Source organism: Callospermophilus lateralis, chromosome 1 (assembly GCF_048772815.1).
Source record: "Callospermophilus lateralis isolate mCalLat2 chromosome 1, mCalLat2.hap1, whole genome shotgun sequence".
NCBI lineage: Eukaryota > Metazoa > Chordata > Mammalia > Rodentia > Sciuridae > Callospermophilus > Callospermophilus lateralis.
Genome location: NC_135305.1, coordinates 52,750,605 through 52,772,390, shown reverse-complemented (window position 1 = coordinate 52,772,390; position 21,786 = coordinate 52,750,605). Strand labels below are relative to the sequence as shown.

General features: G+C 38.3%; 1 protein-coding gene and 1 pseudogene across 3 annotated transcripts in view; one reads left to right on the top strand and one right to left on the bottom strand.

Moving 5' to 3' along the window:
- Rbm28 (RNA binding motif protein 28) overlaps window positions 1-21,786 on the top strand; it is a 39,779-nt gene that overhangs the window by 2,547 nt on the left and 15,446 nt on the right. For all 3 annotated transcript variants that reach the window (XM_076834333.2, XM_076834331.2, XM_076834322.2), the window contains exons 2-14: window positions 927-1,085; window positions 1,420-1,514; window positions 2,453-2,528; window positions 3,143-3,235; window positions 3,917-3,988; window positions 5,108-5,339; window positions 5,493-5,635; window positions 7,725-7,797; window positions 10,426-10,535; window positions 15,671-15,744; window positions 16,574-16,709; window positions 18,152-18,216; window positions 19,993-20,151. In XM_076834333.2, the coding sequence (XP_076690448.1) occupies window positions 927-1,085; window positions 1,420-1,514; window positions 2,453-2,528; window positions 3,143-3,235; window positions 3,917-3,988; window positions 5,108-5,339; window positions 5,493-5,635; window positions 7,725-7,797; window positions 10,426-10,535; window positions 15,671-15,744; window positions 16,574-16,709; window positions 18,152-18,216; window positions 19,993-20,151 (1,487 nt within the window). The remainder of the gene's footprint in view (window positions 1-926; window positions 1,086-1,419; window positions 1,515-2,452; window positions 2,529-3,142; window positions 3,236-3,916; window positions 3,989-5,107; window positions 5,340-5,492; window positions 5,636-7,724; window positions 7,798-10,425; window positions 10,536-15,670; window positions 15,745-16,573; window positions 16,710-18,151; window positions 18,217-19,992; window positions 20,152-21,786) is intronic.
- LOC143411775 (ras GTPase-activating protein 2 pseudogene) lies at window positions 11,631-12,403 on the bottom strand (annotated as a pseudogene).

The window sequence follows — 21,786 nt, the reverse complement described above, 5'->3', positions numbered from 1 at the left end:
AGGGCCTTAGGCATTTGTTGTTCATCTATTCTAGGCATGCACTTTACTACTGAGCTACATCCCTGGCCCTGTTGCTGACTTATTCTAAACAGGGACTGCAGTCTTATATTCTGATTTTCAAAGTTACCGTACTTACATTTCCTACCTTCCTTGGTGATCTTTCTTCCTATTTGATATTGAGTTCTTTGGGGACCTAATGTATATCATGGGTCCTCCAAATCTTTTTTTTTTTTTTTTTTTAATACTACTGGGGATTGAACCCAAGGGTCCTCTACACTGTGTTAGATCCCCAGCCGTTTTTATTTTGTATTTTGAGACAAGGTCTTGCTAAGCCCTTTAAATTAATTAATTAATTTTTTGATGGTTCTGGGGATCGAACCCAGGGCCTTGTACATGCTAGGCAAGCACTCTACCAACTGAGCTATATCCCCAGCCTCTTTATTTTGTATTTTGAGTCAATCCTTGAACTTGTAGTCATCCTTCCTCAGACTCCTGAGTAGCTGGGATTACAGGCATGTGCCACCATGCCCAGCAGATCTTTCATACTCTTAAGATTATCAGGAAAGGGGGAAAACAGGAACTAATGGCAAGATACCAACTTAGAAAAGAAGAAGAAACCTAACAGTTTCTGAGAAAGTGGGGAAGGACTCATAGATGCCAGCCTTGTATCTTTCTTTCCTGAGACATTTGGTAAACTGATCACAAGGTTTCTGCTAGTGTAAGCCTTTTTTTTTTTTTTTTGGTATGTTAACTGCAATTTATTATTTTTAAAAATTTGTTTCTAATTAGTTATACTGACAGTAGAATGCATTTTGACATATTGTACACAGATGGAGTAGCTTAAGCCTTTGAGGATTTACTTATTAATGTTCTTGGCTTATGATTTTCTGTCCTATTCACCCTACTCACTTTTTTTCTTGTTCCAGGGAGTAAAGTGTGTCGAGGCTTTGGCTATGTCACTTTTTCCATGCCAGAAGATGTTCAGAGGGCCCTCAAGGAGATTACTATGTTTGAAGGTTGCAAGATCAATGTGACTGTTGCCAAGAAAAAACTAAGGAATAAGTCCAAGGAAAAGAAGAAAAATGGTGAATTTCTAGTAATTCTGGTAATTTCTGGAGTTTCCCCCAGGTTGGAGAGCAGCACTATGAAAATGAAAGAGGCATAGCAACCTTGGGTAGTCTTTAGAACTTAGAGCTCCTTGAATTTATTTTTGATATCCAGAATCACCTGGTGTATTTTGATATTCATTTGAGTCCTTTGCTTCCCCCTCAGCTTGGAAAATCTGGTGTTCCTGGTTAATATCATGCTTAACATTGTGGTAAATGCCATCTGTTACTAATAGCTTTTGCCCTGTGATGTCTAACCTAGAAGTGATTAGTTTTGGAGCTTAGAGTTATTCCATGCCTTTTATATTTTTAGAAAATTCGGAGTCCCCAAAGAAGGAACTGAAGCCTAAGAAAGCCAGAGTGGCAGATAAGAAAGCCAGATTAATTATTCGGAACCTGAGTTTTAAGGTAAGTGATAAAGAACTTAACTTAGTGCAAATACCTTCTGAAAATGTAGAAAGTGGGTTGCTGTATGTGTTCTGGAGGCAGTTGGAGCCAAGGCATGCTCACTGGTAGAGCTCCTTACAGGATGGTATAATTTGGCTTAATTCCTCCTGGGAATGAACCTTAGCCTACTAACTTGAAAAAATAGGCCTGTATTAACAATAACTTTTAAGGACATTGAATGGTAAGATGCCCTCCTTTTTGGGAAATCTGCTATGAAGGAGAGTGGAAAAATTCTCTGACATCTGCCTTTTTGGCCCCTTGGATACAAAGTAAGATGTCATCAATTCAGAATTATTTTGATAACCTAGTTTCAGAAGTGAAAAAGAAATAAAATAAAAATATTGATATTATTCTTAATGAATGATCTTTGTAGTCAATGCTTCATCCACCATGCGGCCAGTGCAATGGTTTCATTAATGAGGCTCTTGGCATAAAAGTTAGCTAGTGAGATCGAAATAAACACACAGACTCAGTTACCTTTTTCTATGACCAGGTCCAAGACAGCTCCCCTCTCTGGTTTCCATCTCTAACCGCCCGGCAGGGCAGCAAGGATTACTCAGGGCTAGCAGGAGAGAGAGAGAGAGAGTGAGCACGCCAGGGAGTAGTCTTTTATTGGGGAACAAGAAATTCAGGGGATAATTCCATCCAATGAAGGTTGAAGGGGGGGCGGCACTCCAAGGTCAGGGTCAGTGATTGGGCCTCCGGGGTCAGTGGTCAGTCACACCCCCACATGGACAGGTTCTCTCAACAGGAGAGGGCCGGGAAAGCTCCGACACAGCCAGAGCACCTCAGACCCTAACCGGGAGTTACCCAGTCACGTGTGAGAATGGCTCCCGACAGCTTCATGTTTATTTGATGAGATAAATTTCTTATTTTTCTTTCTTCACTTTTTGCTATAGTGTTCAGAAGATGACTTGAAAACAATATTTGCTCAATTTGGAGCTGTTCTGGAAGTAAATATCCCAAGGAAGCCAGGTACTAATATCAATCTTCATCTGATGTCTTTTTCCATATTGCCTTGAACCAGAAATACAAGCTTCATGTCTTACTCTTTATCAATCCTAGATGTATATCATGGGTCCTCTATACTTTTTCTTTTTCTTTTTTTTTAAATGGTATTGGGGATTGAACCTAGGGGTCCTCTATACTGAGTTAGATCCTCTGCCCTTTTTATTTTTTATTTTGAGATAAGATCTTACTAATTTGCTAAACCCTTTTTATTTTGTATTTTTTTCCTTTTTTTGGTGGTACTGGGAATTGAATATGATGATTAGGCTATTTATGAAATGTCTGACACAGGACTTGGCAAGTAATGAAAACCCAAGTAATAGTGCTAGTCCCTCTATGGTTTTTAATTAGATTAGGATTAATTTTAGAAGATTAGTTACTTTTGCTTTTGACTTCTTGGCTCTCCTCAAGCATGAGTCAGGGTTCACTTAACAAGAGAATATAAATTATTGCCTTTGGGAAGGGTCTACCTGTCTGGTTGTTGGGATTTGGGCCATTTTGTCAGCCCAGGTTGCTCTGATCTCCTTAGTGCTTTGTGGCTCCGCACTGCTGCCTCTAAATTTTTTGTACATTTTATATAGATGGAAAGATGCGTGGTTTTGCTTTTGTTCAGTTCAGAAATCTCCTAGAAGCAGGAAAAGCTCTCAAAGGAATGAACATGAAAGAGATAAAAGGTAAGTTTTCTATAACCATACCATGACCCAGATATTTCTGGTATTTGGGTGAATTAGCACAGTAACCCACTTTCAACAGTTTTTTAAAAGATGTTTGCACTGTGGAGAGTCACTACTAGCTGTTTTGGTAAAATATTTCTAGTGCTTGATCTTGAGGTTAAACTTGACAGAATATATGCTAGGATTCTTGTCTTTATTTGGTGTGAGTACCCTCTTAAATTTTTAATGAAGAATATCCTGGAAATAATCACTGATAGATGCAGGTTGGTATCTAGATTCCTCCTCTTGGTTGTGACTACTATTCAGCATTCATGGGCTATTAAACTCACTGAGGCTACTCAGGTACTGTGCCTAAGAGATTTTCTAGCTTTTGAGTAAGGTGCCCATTAGTCCAGAATGCCTGTTTTGCTACTTGCTGATTTAACTGGAAACAACGTTCTAATTCTTCATTTTTTTTCTCCTTCATCTTTACTAAGGTGTGGTACCTGTGATAGGCAAAATTTGTAATTGTTAAATGTTTTAAGAATTAAAAAGAGCAGCTAAAGTTCAGTCATTTCTGAATTGGTGTTTCCTTGTCTCCACTGGTTCCATTACTGTCTTTCATGGGTTGAAAGTCACATACAGGAGTAGGGATATTAAGGAGGAGGAAAGCCTTGCTGATGCCACTTTCCTATTTGACAGGGCGGACAGTGGCAGTGGACTGGGCCGTGGCAAAAGATAAATATAAAGATACAAAGACTGTTTCTGCCCCAGGTAAGGCATTGGATAGGAGGGTTGGATATCCTGGATGAGATTGTGAAAAAAACTCTTGTGTTTATGCTAAAAATATAAAGGAAACTGCTTGTCAGAGTGAGAATATTGGGCTGGAGACATCAAAAGCACAAGAGTAGGCAAAAAAAAAACAAAAAAACAAAAACAAAAACCAAAACAGAGCATTCAGGAAAAACTCTGAGTTCCTTAGGCTCAGAAATGAGCCCAGGGCTTTGTGTCACTTCATATCAGACCATCTGGTGATTTGATACCAAAATAAGATCTTTTTAGTTCTAAGCCCACTCATGGGGTATGGACATGGGTGAGGAAGGGCCCAAGTTTATTGTTCCCTGTACTTGCTCTCTTTTCCCAACTTTTCATGGGAATGATGAAACGTTCAGAATAGAGAAACTTGAAACTTGAATTTCATTTAGAGAATAGTTGGGTTTTGAGCCACCAGGGTCTCAGAATAGATCTCACTGAGATTGAAGTTTATGCTTGGTCCTCTGAGTGATCGTTGTGCTGGGTATAGCGTATAAGTAGTGGGCTTTACGGAGAGGCTGAACTGCTGTTCTCTAATTCTAGGGCAGGTTAACCTTCAGGCTTCTGAAGATGAGACAAACTCTAGAGAAATCTGGTTGATGAGTGTTTTGTTTTTCTTTTTCTTTTTTTCCTTCCTCATAGCTTCACTTCTTATATATAATTGTCTCTTGGTACCTATGGGGGATTGGTTCCAGGATCCCCCTCAGATACCAAAATTCTGGGATGTTGAAGTTTCTTTTATAAAATGGTGTAGGTTTGCATGGATTCTACAGTATCCTCCCATGTATTATAAATAATTTCCAGACTACTTTTAATACTCAGTACAGTGTAGTGCTATGTAAATAGATGTTATACTGAATTGTTTTGAGAATGATTACAGAGAAAAAAAGTATAGTTTTGATCTATGTTTAGTTGAATGTGGAACCAGTAGTTATGAATGGCCTACCATACAGTCAAGAAAAATCTATGAAATTCTGAAAAACCAAAGAACTAGGAACTTGGAGTATTCGTTGCTCCAGTTAAAACAACCTTGTTTTGGCTATTAGAGAAACTCCTAACTTTATTTACCTTCCTCCATAGATGAGGAGAAGAGTCATAAACCTAAATGTCAGGAATCAACTAAAAAAAAGAATAGCAAGGTGGAAGAGGAAGAAGAAGAAGATGATGATCATGATGATGACGACAACGACGATGATGAAGACAATGACAATAATGATGATGATAATGATGATGAGGAAGAAGAAGAAGAAGAGGAGGAGGAGGAGGAGAATAAAGAATCAAAAATGACCAATCATGTGCAAATTCAGAAGAGGTAAGCAGTGAGCCTGTTCTGAGACAATAGAGGAAGATACAGGATTGTCCCTGAGAGGGAGAATTTTCCTGTCTTCCTAAAATTGACGTGCATAATGAAGTGGAATAGCCATGAAACAACTCAGATCCTTAGGTCTGAACTATGTCATTGCAGAGCAGTCAAGAGAGCAGCTCCCGAAGAAAGTAGTGAGGAAGACCACTCTGATGAGGACAGTGACCTGGAGGAAAGAGATAGCATTGATGGTGGAGAGGGATTGGCACAGAGTGATAGCAGTGCTGAAGAAAAAGAGGATGAAGGTTTGCTTGGATCTTCATAAATAATAAGTTATTTAATTAATTTAGTTAATTTCTGCCCCGGTCTCTTTAAATAGGACCCTAAGTTGTTCAACCAAATTTATGTTTAAATGCGGAAAAGGAAACCTTTATGTTCCTTTCTTTTTAAGGTTTTTTTTTGCTTGACATTTAATTTTTGTTTGTTTTTAAAATGAATTTAAAGTGGTGTTTGAGGATTAAGACTCTTTCCTGGGCAATTTAAAACCTAGTTTAATACTGAGATACTAAAGTCTTCATTGTCCAAATTGAATAAATAACTGGATAAATAGGATATATTGCATGTCAATACCAAAGTGGTGTCAAACAACCTTTTTTTGAGTTGAGATGGGATAAATGATTGAGTAATGAACTCAGGCTGCCATGACAAAGTACCATAGACTGGGAAGCTTAAACATGAGATTTATTTTCTCACAAGTTCCAGATCAAGGTTCTGACTGATTTAGTCCCCGGAGAGGTTCTCTTCCTGGCTTGTAAAGTGCTGCCATCTCACTGTGGCCTCATATAGCCTTTCCCTGTGTGCTTAAATGTGGGGAGAGAGAAAATGAGTTCTGGTCTTTCTTCCACTTCTTATAAGGACATTAAATCTATTGAATGTCCTCACTTAGCTTTAATCAACTCCCCAAAGTCCCTATTTCCCAATACAATCACATTGGGTATTAGGGCTTCAGTGTATGAATTTTGGAGGGGCACAGTTCAGTACATGTTAAGGACCTCTGCAAGCATTTTATAAAACTGTTACAAATCTCTATTGCTACCTTGATTGAGAGTTAACTCATTTATTGAGGAAGGCAAGTCATTATAGAAAAAGAAATGACCAAGAACTGGACCTTTGGCTTGTCTAGTTGGACATTTTTATTCAGCTCTTTGACTTCCATATTGATTTGACCATATGAGAAATCAGAGGAAACAAGATTTTCTATGAGGTTGGAATGGTAGCCTCTTTAGAATTGAAACTTTAACACTGAAAGGACCATGAGACTCTGCGTCCTACATCCCAGATTCAGCTGTCTCTGACCATTCTTTCACCTGAAAAACTTACAGGACTAACCTATGATAATGAGAGCAAGCCAGAAAATACAGTATAGAAGAGTATAATGTGGAAAGTAAAGTTCTTCATCAGTCCTCCTAATAATTCTCCAAAGTAACAACTGTTGTTGTAGAATTGTCTGGAAATTTCCTGTGTACACACAAGTATATATGTTTATTCTTCAAAATAAGTATTGAATATCCCTTATATCTAGATCCCCAGCCTCTCAGGGTACACCCCCCGAGACAACCAGTGTTATGTTTCTTATGGATCTAGAGAACATTTTAACATAGTTATAAGCAAAAACACGTACATTCTCTCTCTCTCTCTCTCTCTCTCTCTCTCTCTCTCTCTCTCTCACACACACACACACACACACACACACACACACACAAAATATAACATGTTTATGTGTATGTTTTCTCCTTAAAGATCCTACATGTTTGGGACTGGGGTTGTGGCTCACTGGCAGAGCACACTTGCCTAGCATGTGTGAGGCACTGAGTTCTATCCTCAGCACCACATATAAATAAATAAATAATAAAGGTACATCAACATCTAAAAATTATTTTAAAAAAGAAAAAGATCCTACATGTTTTATATTTCCAGAAAATGTACATTATCACAGCCTTATATAGGAATGTATTTTTCTCACATCTGCACTACAATGGATTCCATGTCTTTTTGGTTTTGCCAATCTGTGGGTGAAAGTAGTCTTTCATTTCTTGTGCAGTTTCTCTTCTCTTTTCTTGTGTTGGAGATTAAACCCAGGGCATTGTACATGCTAAACACATGCTCTACCATTGAGCTACATCCCTGCCCCTTTGCTATATTTTTCCTTAATTTTGAGTTTGAGCATCTTTTCATATATTTAGCTGCATATCTTTTGTTCACCTTTAAATTTTTTTATTAATTTATGCAAGATCTTTGCATATTTAAGAAGTTAGCCCTTTTTTATATGGCTTGCACCTGTATAGTCTTTTAAAATTAAACCTTAATCACTACTCATTTTTCTTTTTACCTTAGATATACATGTCTCAAAGAAAAAGAAGAGGAAATTACCCTCTGATGTGAGTGAAGGCAAAACTGTTTTTATCAGGTATGCTTTCTACCTAGAGAACTGTTGTTTTCATTGCCTTGACAGATTTCCTCTCTTCCTTTTTTTCCCTCTCTCTTCTCCCACTTACCCAACTCTTCTCCCCACTTCTTCTTTTTACCTCTCTTTTTTCTTTCTCCTCCATTCCATCTTTCCCTCCCATCCTGCTCCCTCCTGTGCTTGCTTCCTTTGGGCAGTATTCATGTTACCAAGCCCAGAAAGTTACATGCTGTAAGACCATTAGCACATCACATCTGATTCTGGGAATGTCCAAACAATGGGACATACAGGAGAATCAGAACTATAAAGCAGAAAGTAAGGAGTGGCAGGGGTCCGGATATTTTGTCCTCTTTAGATTTCATTCTTTGTAATTTGGGTGGCATTATTTGGAACAAATTAGCATCTCAACTGTTAGGAACATCTTGGTTCTGGCCTTTGTTTTAGAGGGAGTACTGGGGTGACACACCTGTCACAAATGATTTTTCTCTCCATACTACCTTACCTTTTAAAGCAGTGTCCAGAGTAAGTAAGACATGCTGTTTCCAAGAAAACGTGGTGGTGTGGGATGAGGGTAGAATTTGGTCTTATTGCACATTTGTTGTTGCTATTTCAGCCCTACCAACAGTAGATTGATGTTTTTATAGTTCAGGATATCTTCAGTTCACCTCAAGCATGTCTTTTAGTCCTTTCCTTAGTTCTGGTGCACTAGGCTCATTTGGGTCTATTTTTAGAAGTATGTATTTTATTCTCCTGTATAGTATTTTAATATTGTTTTTGTTATATAGGTAACTTATATGTTCATTGTAGAATATTTGGCAAATACATGAGCAGGTAGAAAAGAAAATTAAACCTTAATCACTACTCAGAAATCATCCCTACAGATGCCCACATAAATATTTTTACAAAGATGAGTTTGGCCAAAACAGGCTATTTCCCATTTCTTGTTTAATAGTAACTTATGTTACTATTATATCTTTCCATAGTTTTTCCATTTTTTTAAACTGCAAAATTTGGAACTTCCATGTAAATAATTTTGTATTACAGAAAGGAGAAAAGTTACATTCAGAAGCCTGTGACCTCAATACCAAGGATTCCGTTACTTTTCTGTATGTGTTTTAGTTAATAACTTAGGGAAATAAAGGGGTGAAATAGGATGTAAAGGGTTGGATATACATGATGAAGCAAATTAGAAGAAATAATATAGATATATCCTCTATATGTCTTATTATAGAAAACTTCTATTTATCTGATTATCCCATAAACTAGAATTAGTTATGGGGTTATTTATTGAGTATAAGCAAAGTAAAATTGTTGCAATTACTAGGAGCTATTTTTCATAACCCTGGAAGGATGTGCATAGCTGGAGAGATGAGGAATCTTTATAGTATATCAAAATTTAGGAGAACAGAATCTTCCAGCATTTGTAATTCCATCAGAAGAAATAAGTACAGGTTGAGTATTCCTCATCTAAAATGCACAGAACCAGAAGTGTTAAAAAAGATTTGAGTTTTTCAGATTTTAGAATATTTGCATACATTTTACCAGTTTAGTGTCTGTCTCTAATCCAAAAGTCCAAAATTCAGAGTCCAGAAGTTTTTGAGCATCATGTCAGTGCTCAGAAAGTTAATTGGTATTTGGGTTAGAGATGCTAAACATGTAATTATTTATTTTTTTGCACTTAGCTAGTACACTTTATTATATTTCTGTTTCTGTTATTATGAAGGATTTTTGACTTTTATAGAATTTTAATAGAAACCTAGATTTTATAGAAACACAAAAGAAAAAAACTGTCTAATCTGGGGTGAGAGGGACAGAACTTTTTCTCACTAGACTGCTGTAGTAAGAGAAACTTTGGTTGTAGTAAGAGAAACTCATTTTGGCCATCCTGAGTGAAAAAGAGAGTTTGTGGGATAAACACAAGGTGGCTTATAGAATCAAAGTTGTCAAAGAGTGGACCTCAAGAAGCTGATGAGAATCTGGGTAATTCTAGGACCCTGCTGCTGGCGTCTATGGGTCTTTTCTATAGCAACCCTGCCTTTTTTTTTTTTTTTTTGAATACGTATAACATGTTATGTAAAGTACATTACTAGTAAGTGAAAATTTTCACATGTATATATTTGTACAACCACCACCTAGGTCACTTTGTAGAAGATTTCTAGTACCTTGGAAGTCTTCGTTGGGATACTGCTATTTTGAATAGAATTCAAGTCTTTGTATATGTCTATTTAAGTTTCATACTCTGCTAGAGAATCTGATTGATATAAGAAAGTCCCTTGGGACCAAGGGCAGAGTCATATTGCAGAAGCCTGATTATTGGAGTCCACCCCTTCTGTATTGGTGCTATTTCTGAACAAGGAAGAGTGGTTGTGAGCAGTTGTGTTCATTTTTTTTTTTTCCCCATGGACAAAAGCAATTCTCTGAGCCTCTCATTCACACAAGTGAGGAAACTGCCAGAGCGGCACTAGAGGCAAGGGCCCAGACCTTCTCCCCTTCTCTGCTCCTCTCTCCCCACCCCCTCCTTCTCTCCCTCCCTCTTTCCCCCTATAAATGTCTAATTCATTTACTTTGTAGTGGAACACAGATCTCACTTTGTAATTGACCTTTCTTGTGACCTTCTGGTTGTCTTCATAGAAACCTGTCCTTTGACTCAGAGGAAGAAGAACTTGGAGAGCTCCTCCAGCAATTTGGAGATCTTAAATATGTCCGCATTGTCTTGCATCCAGACACAGAACATTCTAAAGGTATTTGCCACCAGCTGGCCATTGCCATGGATGTTGACTGGTCACATGAAGGCATTATGTGTACCATTCTGAGGTGTCCACAGTCTGTTCTGCCTCTGGCTTCCTTAAGCCCAGGGATGTTCTGAAGTTATCTTCCATGATGTCAAACAGTAGCTTTAATGGTGCTGCCAGCCATAATTTTATATAAGCTTTTTAAGCCCTTGCTTATTTACTTTAGGGTAATGAATTCCATTTGTTGTTCTCCTTTGAATTTCAAAAATGATAACATCTCATAGGTATTTATCATTCCACATTGCTTGAAAGTACAGCGCCCCTTCTTTTGTTAGAAATGGAAGCTGACAGAGAAACTTTGTTGCATGGCAACAGTCAGAAAGAAAACTATGTAGCAGGAGTGCTGCCTGAGATTTTTTTTTTCCCCTGAAATTATGTTGTGCTCCAAAGGTTAAACCTCTTATTGTAGTATATCACTGTTAAATAAGAATTTTCATCCCATTCTGATCTTTGTCTTCTTGGATTGCATTTGTTCTTCTAAAGCACTGGATTCCTTTGAGATCTAGCAAAAGATAGAAACTCTCCAGAAAAATGCTACTTCTGAGGGTGTGGGCTCTTTAGAAATTATCCATAGATTAAGAATATGTAGTCTAAACCTTATTTTCCAAATTGATAAGACTATCATTTTTTAAACTTTTACTCAGAAAAAGAAATATAAATATGTCAGAACTAAACAGCCTTCTGGAGATTAGGAATATAATCCCAACCATGCCACAGATGAGTTGGGTGATTCCTGCCCCTTACCCCCATCCAATCTGGGTGATTTTGGGCAAATCATTTAACTACTGTGGGCTTTATTTTTTTCTTTTAATCTGTAAAATGAATGGGTTCAACTATAATAACCACTTAGGTGTCTTCTGCCTAATATTCAGTTATTCTTCTTGGACCTTCTTCATTGCCAGTGTTTTTCTAAAAATGGGCAGCTAGAGTTACTTAGAATATTCCAAATATGGGTATGATATTGCTTTACTTTTATGATATTCAATATCTTTTACCCCTTCTTGAGTGCACTAGTATATTGGGTTGATATTTTCAGAATGTAGTTTACATTTGATTTACTATATGTCTTTTGGGCGTGCTGAGAGCCATAGCCGAGTTGGAATGACACAAAGCATTTTTGCCTGGCTGTTTGTGGTAGGTGAGCTCCCTGCTGGTTAAGCAGAACCACCGTTTCTTGAAATTCTTTTTTGAGTTCTTTGTGAGCTCTTTTATTCATTTCATCTTTTTTCAGGTGCACACGCTCGCTTGTACCACTGGACTCTTTAATTTCAGTCGATGAAATTTCATCCAAGAACTTTTTAACTGCTATAATATATCCTTCTTCTTGAAACATTTTGAAAAATTCACACATGAATGTCTCTTCGAAACTTGACTTGCTTTTGGAAAGGCTCCCCCAGCTTCCCAAAGTTTGAATGGTTTTTGAGATGAGAGTTAATGTCCTAATTGTCTGTGCATCTGGATGACGAGGTCGCAAATGAAAAGTATGAGGTGATACTACAGCTACAGCAAAGAAACGAAGAAATACAAAGCTGCTCACTGCAGAGTACTGAACATGAGGGTCATTAGGAAATCTCTGAGTAGCCTTTTGCCCTAGAGAATAAAAGATCACACATTACAGTGGGGCAGCTCATACTTGATCTTATAATTGTACTAAATAACTTGTCCACATAGTAACGCAGATTTTCCTTATTGTTTTCTACATTATCTCCCTCTTTCAATTTAATAGGATCAATTTCACAGGATTTTGAGGATTCACATATCTCATCTAGAGTAGATTTTAAGATTACTTTCAGGTAGTGCCCTCCCACTATTTTCATCATCTCATCCAGACATCGGGTAGCCAGAGTTTCCTCTAAAAACTGTGTTTGCATCTTGGATATCCTTCAAGTTTAATTCCACCACTGCTGTGACAAAAGGAACAAGATTATGATGGTGCAGCAGCAATCGTACAAGAGGCAAAACTGCATCATTTTTATCTCGATGTATTTCACCCAAAATGTAAGCAGCTGAGGCAGATATTGGCTGAACATCTAGTGATTTTAGCAGCAAAGTTTTCAAAGGACCATAGTACTCTGAAGGAAGCACATAGTATGCATTGTGAACTATCTGTTGGTGCAGCGAATTGTGGTAGTGCTGGAGTATCTTTGCTGATGGTGTCACCGGTGGTACAATTTTTCCAAAGGAGCTGTCATTTGGCTTGGTGTCGTGGCGTTCTGCATCCTCCTCCCTTCTGCTAGTGATGGTCTAAAATTTGGGGGCCAACAGAGGTGAGGCAAAGAACCTCATCCCCCCACTGGTGCATAGGCCTATCCACAAGTATGGCTATATGCTGGACCGGTAGTCAGTGACGGGTAAGATCCAATTGCAGTGGTACCAACCTAAGACAGGAGGCTGACGTCTTGAGATCAGCTCATCCGATGACCGGTAAGAACCATATGTAGTATTGGAAAGCCTAACAGGCACGGTCCCTAAGCCACAGCTTGGTGTTTAATTAAACAGAAGGGGGGAGATGCTGAGAGCCATGGCATTTTTGCCAGAAGTAGTGGTTGAGATTGTGAGGGAGTGGTTGAGAGGTGATGCCAGCATGCCATTGAGATGATAATGGTTATGTTAAGCTGTATATTCAGTTGTATATTAGACCCCTGCTGTCCACCTTGCCCTGCTACTTTGGAGTTCTCCTGGGGATTCCCAGAGAGTTCTCATTGGTTGGGGAAGTGCCTGAGGAGGGATTTCCGGTTGGTGTGGTGTGTGTGTGTGTGTGTGTGTGTGTGTGTGTGTGTGGTGTGTCCCGGGAGAAGGCCGCATGCGTGGTGTTTGTGGGAGTGCGGAGAATAAAGGAGTTCCTGTTTTGAAACTACAAGGTTGTGTGGCGGCTCGGTTATTTTGTGCCCAGCCAGACTGCGGCATGGGCTATTAAAGTTAACAGGATTAATGATCTTAAAAGCATAATTTTAATTTTTTTTCGTAATGTATTATCTTTTCTTAACTCTCATTAAATTTTTCTGACATCTGTTTTGCCTACTCAGGCAAACTTGTGCTCCTCCTGCAGTGTATCCCCCTCAGCATGCCATTTCATTGCCTAGAAGAGCTAAATATTATTATCTGTAAATATTATCTGAAATGTTAAGACTGAACCCAGAACTGACCCAGGAAATTTTAATGATAAAATCCTTATTAAGGGAGAAGTACTGGGCTGGGTCTATAGCTCAGTGGCATAGTGCTTGCCTACGATGTGTGAGGTACTGGCTTCAATCTTTAGCACCACATAAAAATAAACGTAAAAGTAAAGGCATTCTGTCTATCTATAACTACAAAAAAAATTTTTTTAAAGAGAGAAGTACTGTCAGGTGTAGTGACACACACTTGTAATCCCAGTGGCTTGGAAAGCTGAGGATTGCACATTCAAAGCCAGCTTCAGCAACTTAGCAAGGCCCTGAGCAACTTAATGAGACTCTGTCTCAAAATATAAAAAAAGGGTGGGGGTGGCTGATGATGTGGCCAGTGGTTAAGTGAGAGAGAGAGAGAGAGAGAGAAAATACTCATTTTCTTTAAATTGGTTGGTTAGGTCAATATGCCTGTTACAAATCTTTCCCTCTGTATTTCTTTCTTTTATTATACTTGTTCTATAGTACCCATGGGGGATTAGTTTTAGGACCATGGCGTATACCAGAATCTGTAGCTACTTAAGTTTCTTATTAAAAAAATGACATTGGGGCTGGGGATGTGGCTCAAGTGGTAGCGCGCTCGCCTGGCATGCGCGGGGCACTGGGTTTGATCCTCAGCACCACATAAAAATAAAATAAAGATGTTGTGTCCACCAAAAACTAAAAAATAAATATTAAAAAATTCTCTTTCTCTCGCTCTAAAAAAAATGATGTAGTCTTTGCATACAATCTGTATATTGTAGTATTTGCATCCTCTGTATTTTGTAAATTATCTATAGTTTAGTTGTAATACCTAATATAATGTGAATAGTTGTTAAACTTTATTATTTAGGGAACAGCAAGCAAAAAAGTCTGTGTTCAGTATAGACATTTTTCCCCCCAAATATTTTCGTTTCTTGGTCAGTTGACTCCACTGATGTGGAACTCGTGATGCAGAGGTCCAACTGTGTTTGTTATTTTGTTGGGTATTTATTCATACCTACACTATGGTGGTGGTTCTTAGTCCTGAGATGTTCACTGTGTTTGGGAAGATACCACCTGACCAATGCTGTAAGAGAGAGATGAGTGGAGGACAGGAGCGGGTGGGGACACAGAAGTAGGAGCAATCAGCCTTGTCTGGAGCAGGCAGACAGCCTCAATGAATGGTGACCCTTGAGTTGGCTTGCCATTTGTGTCCTTTCAGTTAGTTTGCTACCATTTATTCCTGTCACAGGCAGAAGATAATGCCCCAGTAGTTCTAGGAAATATGGGAGTGTTTTCATATATGGAGAATATTTAAAGTTTAAAAAGTGCTAACAAAATATAACAACTATATCTCTTCTTTTTCTTTTTCTTTCTTTGCTTATAAAAAGCTGCTTTGTGTCAATAGTAGAAATTTGGGCTGATGACCCTTCGTCTATCCAATGAAAGTACTTTATGGTGATTCTAGAGCATAAACCAAGAATTGAGCTTCTGGATTCTGGTTTCTTGGGATATTCATGTAATGGAGGCCTTTTTCACCCCAGGAGGTAGATCTGATGCCTCTCAAGTGACTGAGACAGTGAGATGTAATTAATTTCAGGGCTAAGTGGTTCCTGCTTCATCTTTTAGTCCTCTGATAGGCTCTCAGTAAGTACAGCTGAGTTAAATATTTGCCTGAAATTTCTCTATTATTTTATGTGGATATTATTAAGGAGAAAAGTGTTGAGACTAAAGTTCTAAGATACGTTAAAGAAGATGAAGGGAGTAATAAAATTTTATTGAGAGGAGTAGATGTGCTCTCATTCGATTTTGACCTTCACTGCCTCTTGGTACTTAATAAATGGATGCTACTACTTCCTTCCTTTTTGTGCCAGGCTGTGGCCATTTGCATTATTGTCTTTGGTTTACTGGTGGGCTATGGGAGTTTGTGATTTCATTTAATTTTGTGTCTTTGTGCAGGTTGTGCATTTGCCCAGTTCATGACTCAAGAAGCAGCTCAGAAATGCCTTGCAGCTGCTTCTCCAGAGACTGAGGTAAGGAAAGCTTTTCTTTTACCCCATAATGTAGGAGAGAGTGACTCCTAGGGGTAAGATCTGGTGTTTACACAAAGTTTCATTATTTTTGTTAATGATGTTGCTGCTGATAAACTAGCACTTGGTGCGTGTTAGGCACTGAACTTTACATGCATTACCTTATTTAATCATTGTGTCAGCCCCATGAGGTAAATAGGAATATTATCCCTATTTCTTGGGCAAGGAAACAGGTATAATAATTTCTCTAATGTTTATCAATTGCTGTCTATGTGGCCTCTATCCTAGGCTGATGACATGATGTGACATGAAGATATTAAGACAATCTGTGAAGTGGAATACATATTTGAGAAAGTGTGTGGATGATTGACAGTTTTCTCTGTGTTATGTAACCAAGTATATATTGTTTTGAGATAAAGTTATCCTGTATTGCCGTTATCCCTTATATTTTCTAGTTACTACCATTTTACTAACTTTCTTTAGAATACTAAAAATTAACCTGATTGCAGATCATTTTACTCTATTTTGGCCTACTTTGGAATTAATCATCTCCCCTAAAGTAAATCCATTACTGTTGACTGCCCTTAATACACACATGACCTTTTGCTTAGCTATACTAAATATTTAGGTATACTAAATATTAGTATATTATACTAAATATACTAGATATGAGAGTCAGGGATCCACTTGTGGACAGCTGGGATGAAACATCCTGGGACTTGATTTCCACAATATAATTGGGGTTTTCTGATTCCCTTTCTTTGGTGTTCCTTGTCAGGTGCTTAGTTTCTGCTTGTTGTATATTTGAAGAGAGGGTTACAATCTTTTACAGGGTGGTGGCCTTAAGCTGGATGGCCGGCAGCTCAAGGTTGACTTGGCTGTGACCCGTGATGAGGCTGCAAAGCTTCAGACAAAGAAGGTGAAGAAGCCAACTGGAACCCGGAACCTCTACTTGGCCCGAGAAGGCTGTGAGTAGTGGAAAGGAGATGTGAACTAGGCTTCTGAGTAGCTGGCTCCATGCCATGACATAATCCAACAATTGTATTTTAGTGCACATTAAAAAAAAAAAAAAATTCTTCTTAATTGTATTGTCATTCCACCTTACTAGTTGTGGCTTTCTGATAGAAAAACTTCACCCAATTTTTAAATTAACTGATCCCATTCTTTTTTCTGCCTGATTGCCTTTAGATGGGTTTGTTTTTTTTTTGTACTGGGGATTGAACTCAGGGATACTCAACCACTGAGCCACATCCCCACTCCTATTTTGTATTTTATTTAGAGACAGGGTCTCACTGAATTTCTTGGTGTCTCGCTTTTGCTGGGCAGGCTTTGAACTCACGATCCTCCTGCCTCAGCCTCCAGACCACTGGGATTATACATGTGCACCACTGCACCTGGCCTTTAGACTTTCTTGATGGAAGATTGGCAAGGCAAAGAGGGAGGAAAAACTTAAAACTATCTTTGATTCTTGACATCATTTCTTTTATTTTTTTAGATGTTAGGAATTGAACCCAGGAATTGAGTCTTACACATGCTAGGCAAGCACTGTGCCAGTGAGCTATATCCCTAACCCCTTGTCATCATTGCTTTTGAGAGAGAAAGAGAGAGAATTTTTTTTTTAATATTTATTTTTTAGTTTTCGGTGGACACAACATCTTTTTATTTTTTTATGTGGTGCTGAGGATCGAACCCAGCGCCCCGCACATGCCAGGCTAGTGTGCTACCGCTTGAGCCACATCCCCAGCCCCCCTTATCATCATTTTTAACAAGAGGTGTTGAAAATTTTGACTAATTGCTCTTTTGGATTATTCATGGATTTAAAGTGGGCATCTAGTACCTTTCCTTAATGTCAGGAAGGTAACCAGAAATTAGCATAAGTTAAAAAAAAGTCCTTTTTTCTAGGTCACATGGTATTTATCAGCCTGCTTCCTGCATAGTCTCAACTAGTAATGTTAGGCTCTTAGCCTTTGATCCTAGACCTCTGTAACAATGGGTGTGTTCTCTAGTCTGACTTATCTCAGTGCTGAGTGATGGCCCCTGGTACATGAGAGGCAGCTAAGTTTAAGGGGCTGGTTACAGGTGGTACATTCATAGTCCTTACATTGTACTTATTTTCAGGACTTTCTCCAGGTTTTTCAGTTAGTATTGTGCCTATATATGAAACTTCTTTGAAGGGAGAAAAGGAAGAGAACAAAGTCACAAATATTGAGAGTTTTAGTCCTTAAGAGTAGCTCTAAGTCCAGAACTTAGCCCTGTAGCCTATTTTTGGACCTGACCAAATGATAACATGTTCTGGCCAGCACAGTCCTCTGGGCCCTGTACAGAGTTTGCATCATTCAAATCACATTCCTCCTGTTGCTCAGTGAAAATTCCCTTGGTGATATCTTGGCCTTTTTTCCTCTTTCTGCAGTGATCCGTGCTGGGACGAAGGCAGCTGAGGGTGTGAGTGCTGCTGATATGGCCAAACGAGAACGGGTAAGCAGATTAGGCACCAGCCTACTTTTAAGGCTCCATGGTTTAAAGTTGGTCAAAAACAATTATTAGATGCAGTATTATATGCCACTATAATAACTGAATCTTATTTTTGTTTTCCTAGTTTTTCATCAGTAAGCATCTGCTAAGAAGCACACTGCTGGATCATGCAGTAGACATGTAAAGGCTAGGACTCTGTATAATTGTAAATGTAGAGTAGCTTCAGAAAGGAAGAGCTATATAGGTTAGAGTATTAGGATAGGGAGGAGATGTGGGTTTGGAAGGAGCGGCTAAGATGTCAGTAGGGAAGGGGTGATAACTCCAGTTTATAAAATTGTTGTAGTAAAATTCTATATTATAGAAGTTTCCACTGTTAACTGATAGCTGATGTTATGGCACATGCCTGTCATTCCAGAAGCTCCGGAGGCTAAGGCAGGAGGATCACAAGTTCAAGGCCAGCCCTAGCAATTTAGCAATATCCCATCTCAAAAAAGGGCTGGGGATGTGGTTTAGAGCCTCTAGGTTCAATCTCCTATAAACTGCGCCCCCCCCAAGAAAAAGCATAACCGTTAACAGCATTAACTGTGAAACCTTAAAGTTTGGGAAATAATGAACAGAGGTAAGGATATAATGACAACCAGAAACATTGTTTTTTTTTTTTTTTTTTTTTTTTTTTTTTGCAGTGTGCACAGGTTTTATACTAGTGTTCAGTTTCTTTTGTAGTGAACATCAAGAAATCTTGGTATTTGAGGGAACATGGTGTGCCCTTTTCTGACTAAAATGCAATAATGACATATTGAATTTTAGAGCTAATTTTGAAAATTAGCTCTAAATCCAGTGAAAAGTTCACTGGATTATGTGTAGTAATTATAAATTCACAGCAGGCACAGCTTTTCCTGGGAGAAAAATAGTCTGTTGAACTTAGACATGATAGCCTCTTCAGATGTCCCTTTAGTATTCATTTTCAGAGTATTTGTTTATTTTGCAATTTGTATATACCTTTACCAAACAAGGAGCAGCAGGACTGAGAAGACTTGATAAAAGAGAAAAAATTAACGAGAGCTTTTTATCCTATTAACCTAGTTTAAAAAAACAAATTAGAAGAAAAATGTCATCCTTCATTTTGTTTCATAGGCAGGTCACCCAGGGAACCGCTGTTTCTGGCAGTGTAGTTGAGGGAATTGCCGCTAGAGCAGAATTTGATTTTGTGGTCGTGGATGTGTCTTTGCCTCAGAGTGGCAGAGTTGAGTCAAGATACTCTTCTATGCTTTAAATGAGTCCTATTTCTTTTTGGAAGGAAGCTCCAGATAATTAGTTTGAGTTAGTGGGTAGATGAGCACTAGGCATAGACATTAGCCACAATATTCATTCTTTTTGCTCTGGGCAATATTTTGAAACAGGGATTTGTATGTGTGTGTGTAAGTAATCTAATTTTGGTCTCATGTTAGTGCCGAGTGACAGACTATATTTTATCTGCAGTTCCATTTTGTGAATGAAAAATTGAGTCTTGAAAAATTTCATGTTTTTTCTGCAGTTGGACAGCTTTCTAGTTCAGATCTGATTCCAGAGCCCATGATCTTTCCACTACCTACCCACTGTCTAACCTCCTTAAACCTTTCTTTTCTTGTGTTGGTTATTAAAAGGCTTTAAGGTTGTTAGTTTTCTTTCTTTTTCTATATGTGATTTTGGGATGAGGATCATGGTTCTTTCCATCTATAGAATTTATGTCTGCCTTTTTAAAGGATGGGTTCTACTGTTAACAATTTGTAATTTTTTTAGTTTGAACTACTGAAACATCAGAAACTCAAGGACCAGAATATCTTTGTTTCCCGGACCAGGCTTTGCCTGCACAATCTCCCAAAGGCTGTGGATGACAAATGGCTCAGGAAACTGCTGCTGAATGCCACTAGAGGGGAGAAGGGGGTGCGCATCAAGGAGGTGAGAGTTGCCCCATGCATTCAGAACTTCCATTCTCATCCTGGGTTTATTAACTGTGTATTTCTGGCTAGGATTCTGACATATTAACAGATTTTCTTTTTAACATAGTGTCAGCATGTAACACTGGATTCAGCAGTCATTTTTGTTTTGTCTGTCTTATGAGAACTGTCTTCCATCTGACCAAATTACAGCAGAATGTGAGGAAGTCTCTATCCTCTTGAATTAATTTAGCAAGCATTTATTAAATGCCTGCTATGTACTCAGCATTATACTGGGTGCTGTAATGTGAATTTTCTTGCAGAGAAAATAATTTTTGTGCTTTGCTCTTTAGAAGAGCATTTTATTTCTACTTAGGGTCTTACTCAATGAAAAGAGCCCCTAGTACCCCATGTTGAGCAGAGGGGCCATGCATGTCTTCAATAGTTCATGCTAGGTCTTGGTTCAACTCCACATGAGTGCTGAATCCTCTCCTCTGTGTCTCTTTCATAGGACTTACTGTTAACACTGGCCTGAAAAACCAGACTGAACTCTTCGAGAGCTACTGTTATTATCCCCAATCCTTGGTATAGCACATAATAATTTTTCATTAGTATTTATTTTAAAAGTACCACAGCCAATATTTGGGGTTTGCTTTGCTCTGTTTTATCACCATAAACTGTTTTAAGCACTGAAATCCTCTTTAAAATGTTTGTTGATATTGGGAAATGATGTGAGAAAGTGTGAATATATCAGCATATATCTCACCAACATTCCTAGTAAAACTGCTAGAAGTGTTACTGGTTTAGAGTCCATGCCAGTAACCTCACATCAACTTCCACAATACTTAGTGTCTATATATTTAAAACCTGTGAGAACGTAGCAAAATCTCTGTATTCTATAATGTGTGCATTATATTGGATTTTTCTCTTTATTCTTTGGTTTATATAAGTATAGTGACTCAGTAAGACATTAAGCATCTTAAGGACAGGAACTCATTGTATACTTCTCTTGATTCCCCACTGGTGCACACAGTAGTATCTTGACACACAGTGGATACTGAACAAAAATCAAATATAGACTCCATGTGTTCCCAATACTTAGACTTCTCTGTTGAAAGGGAATGACAGCTTTCAGGAGTAATTGAATATAAATGATCAGTTTTCTCATTATATCCTACCATACCTCAGTGGTCCAGTACTTACCACATCTTGCTTAAGAATTTAGGGAAAAATCATGCCAGAGAGGATCTGATTTTGAGCAGAGAGCTGAAACTTCTTTCTGTGTTTCTGAGTCTAGAAGTTGGAAGGCTTGCTCTCATACCAGAAATGTCTTTCTCACCCAAAGCCACTGGCCTTCCCTCCTTCTTTCAATAAGTCCCTTCCTGGGCCTTGCTTTAGTGATGAGATCAATGGACAGTTTTCCATCCACAGTGATAAATTGTTATTCAGTGTAGAGTGTCATATGCCTCTCAGCTTGTATATATTGTGAATAGTTAACTGCTATAAACTTGCCTTGGCAAGTTTTATTGTATTTATGTGCTTATTTGTGGGTCTGTGTTGATGTCTATAAATTCTTAGTAAGCAGGAAAATAATCTGCTCTCAGTGGGTGTATTCTAATTAGATGGACACTTAGAAATATTATTTTAGTATGTTTTT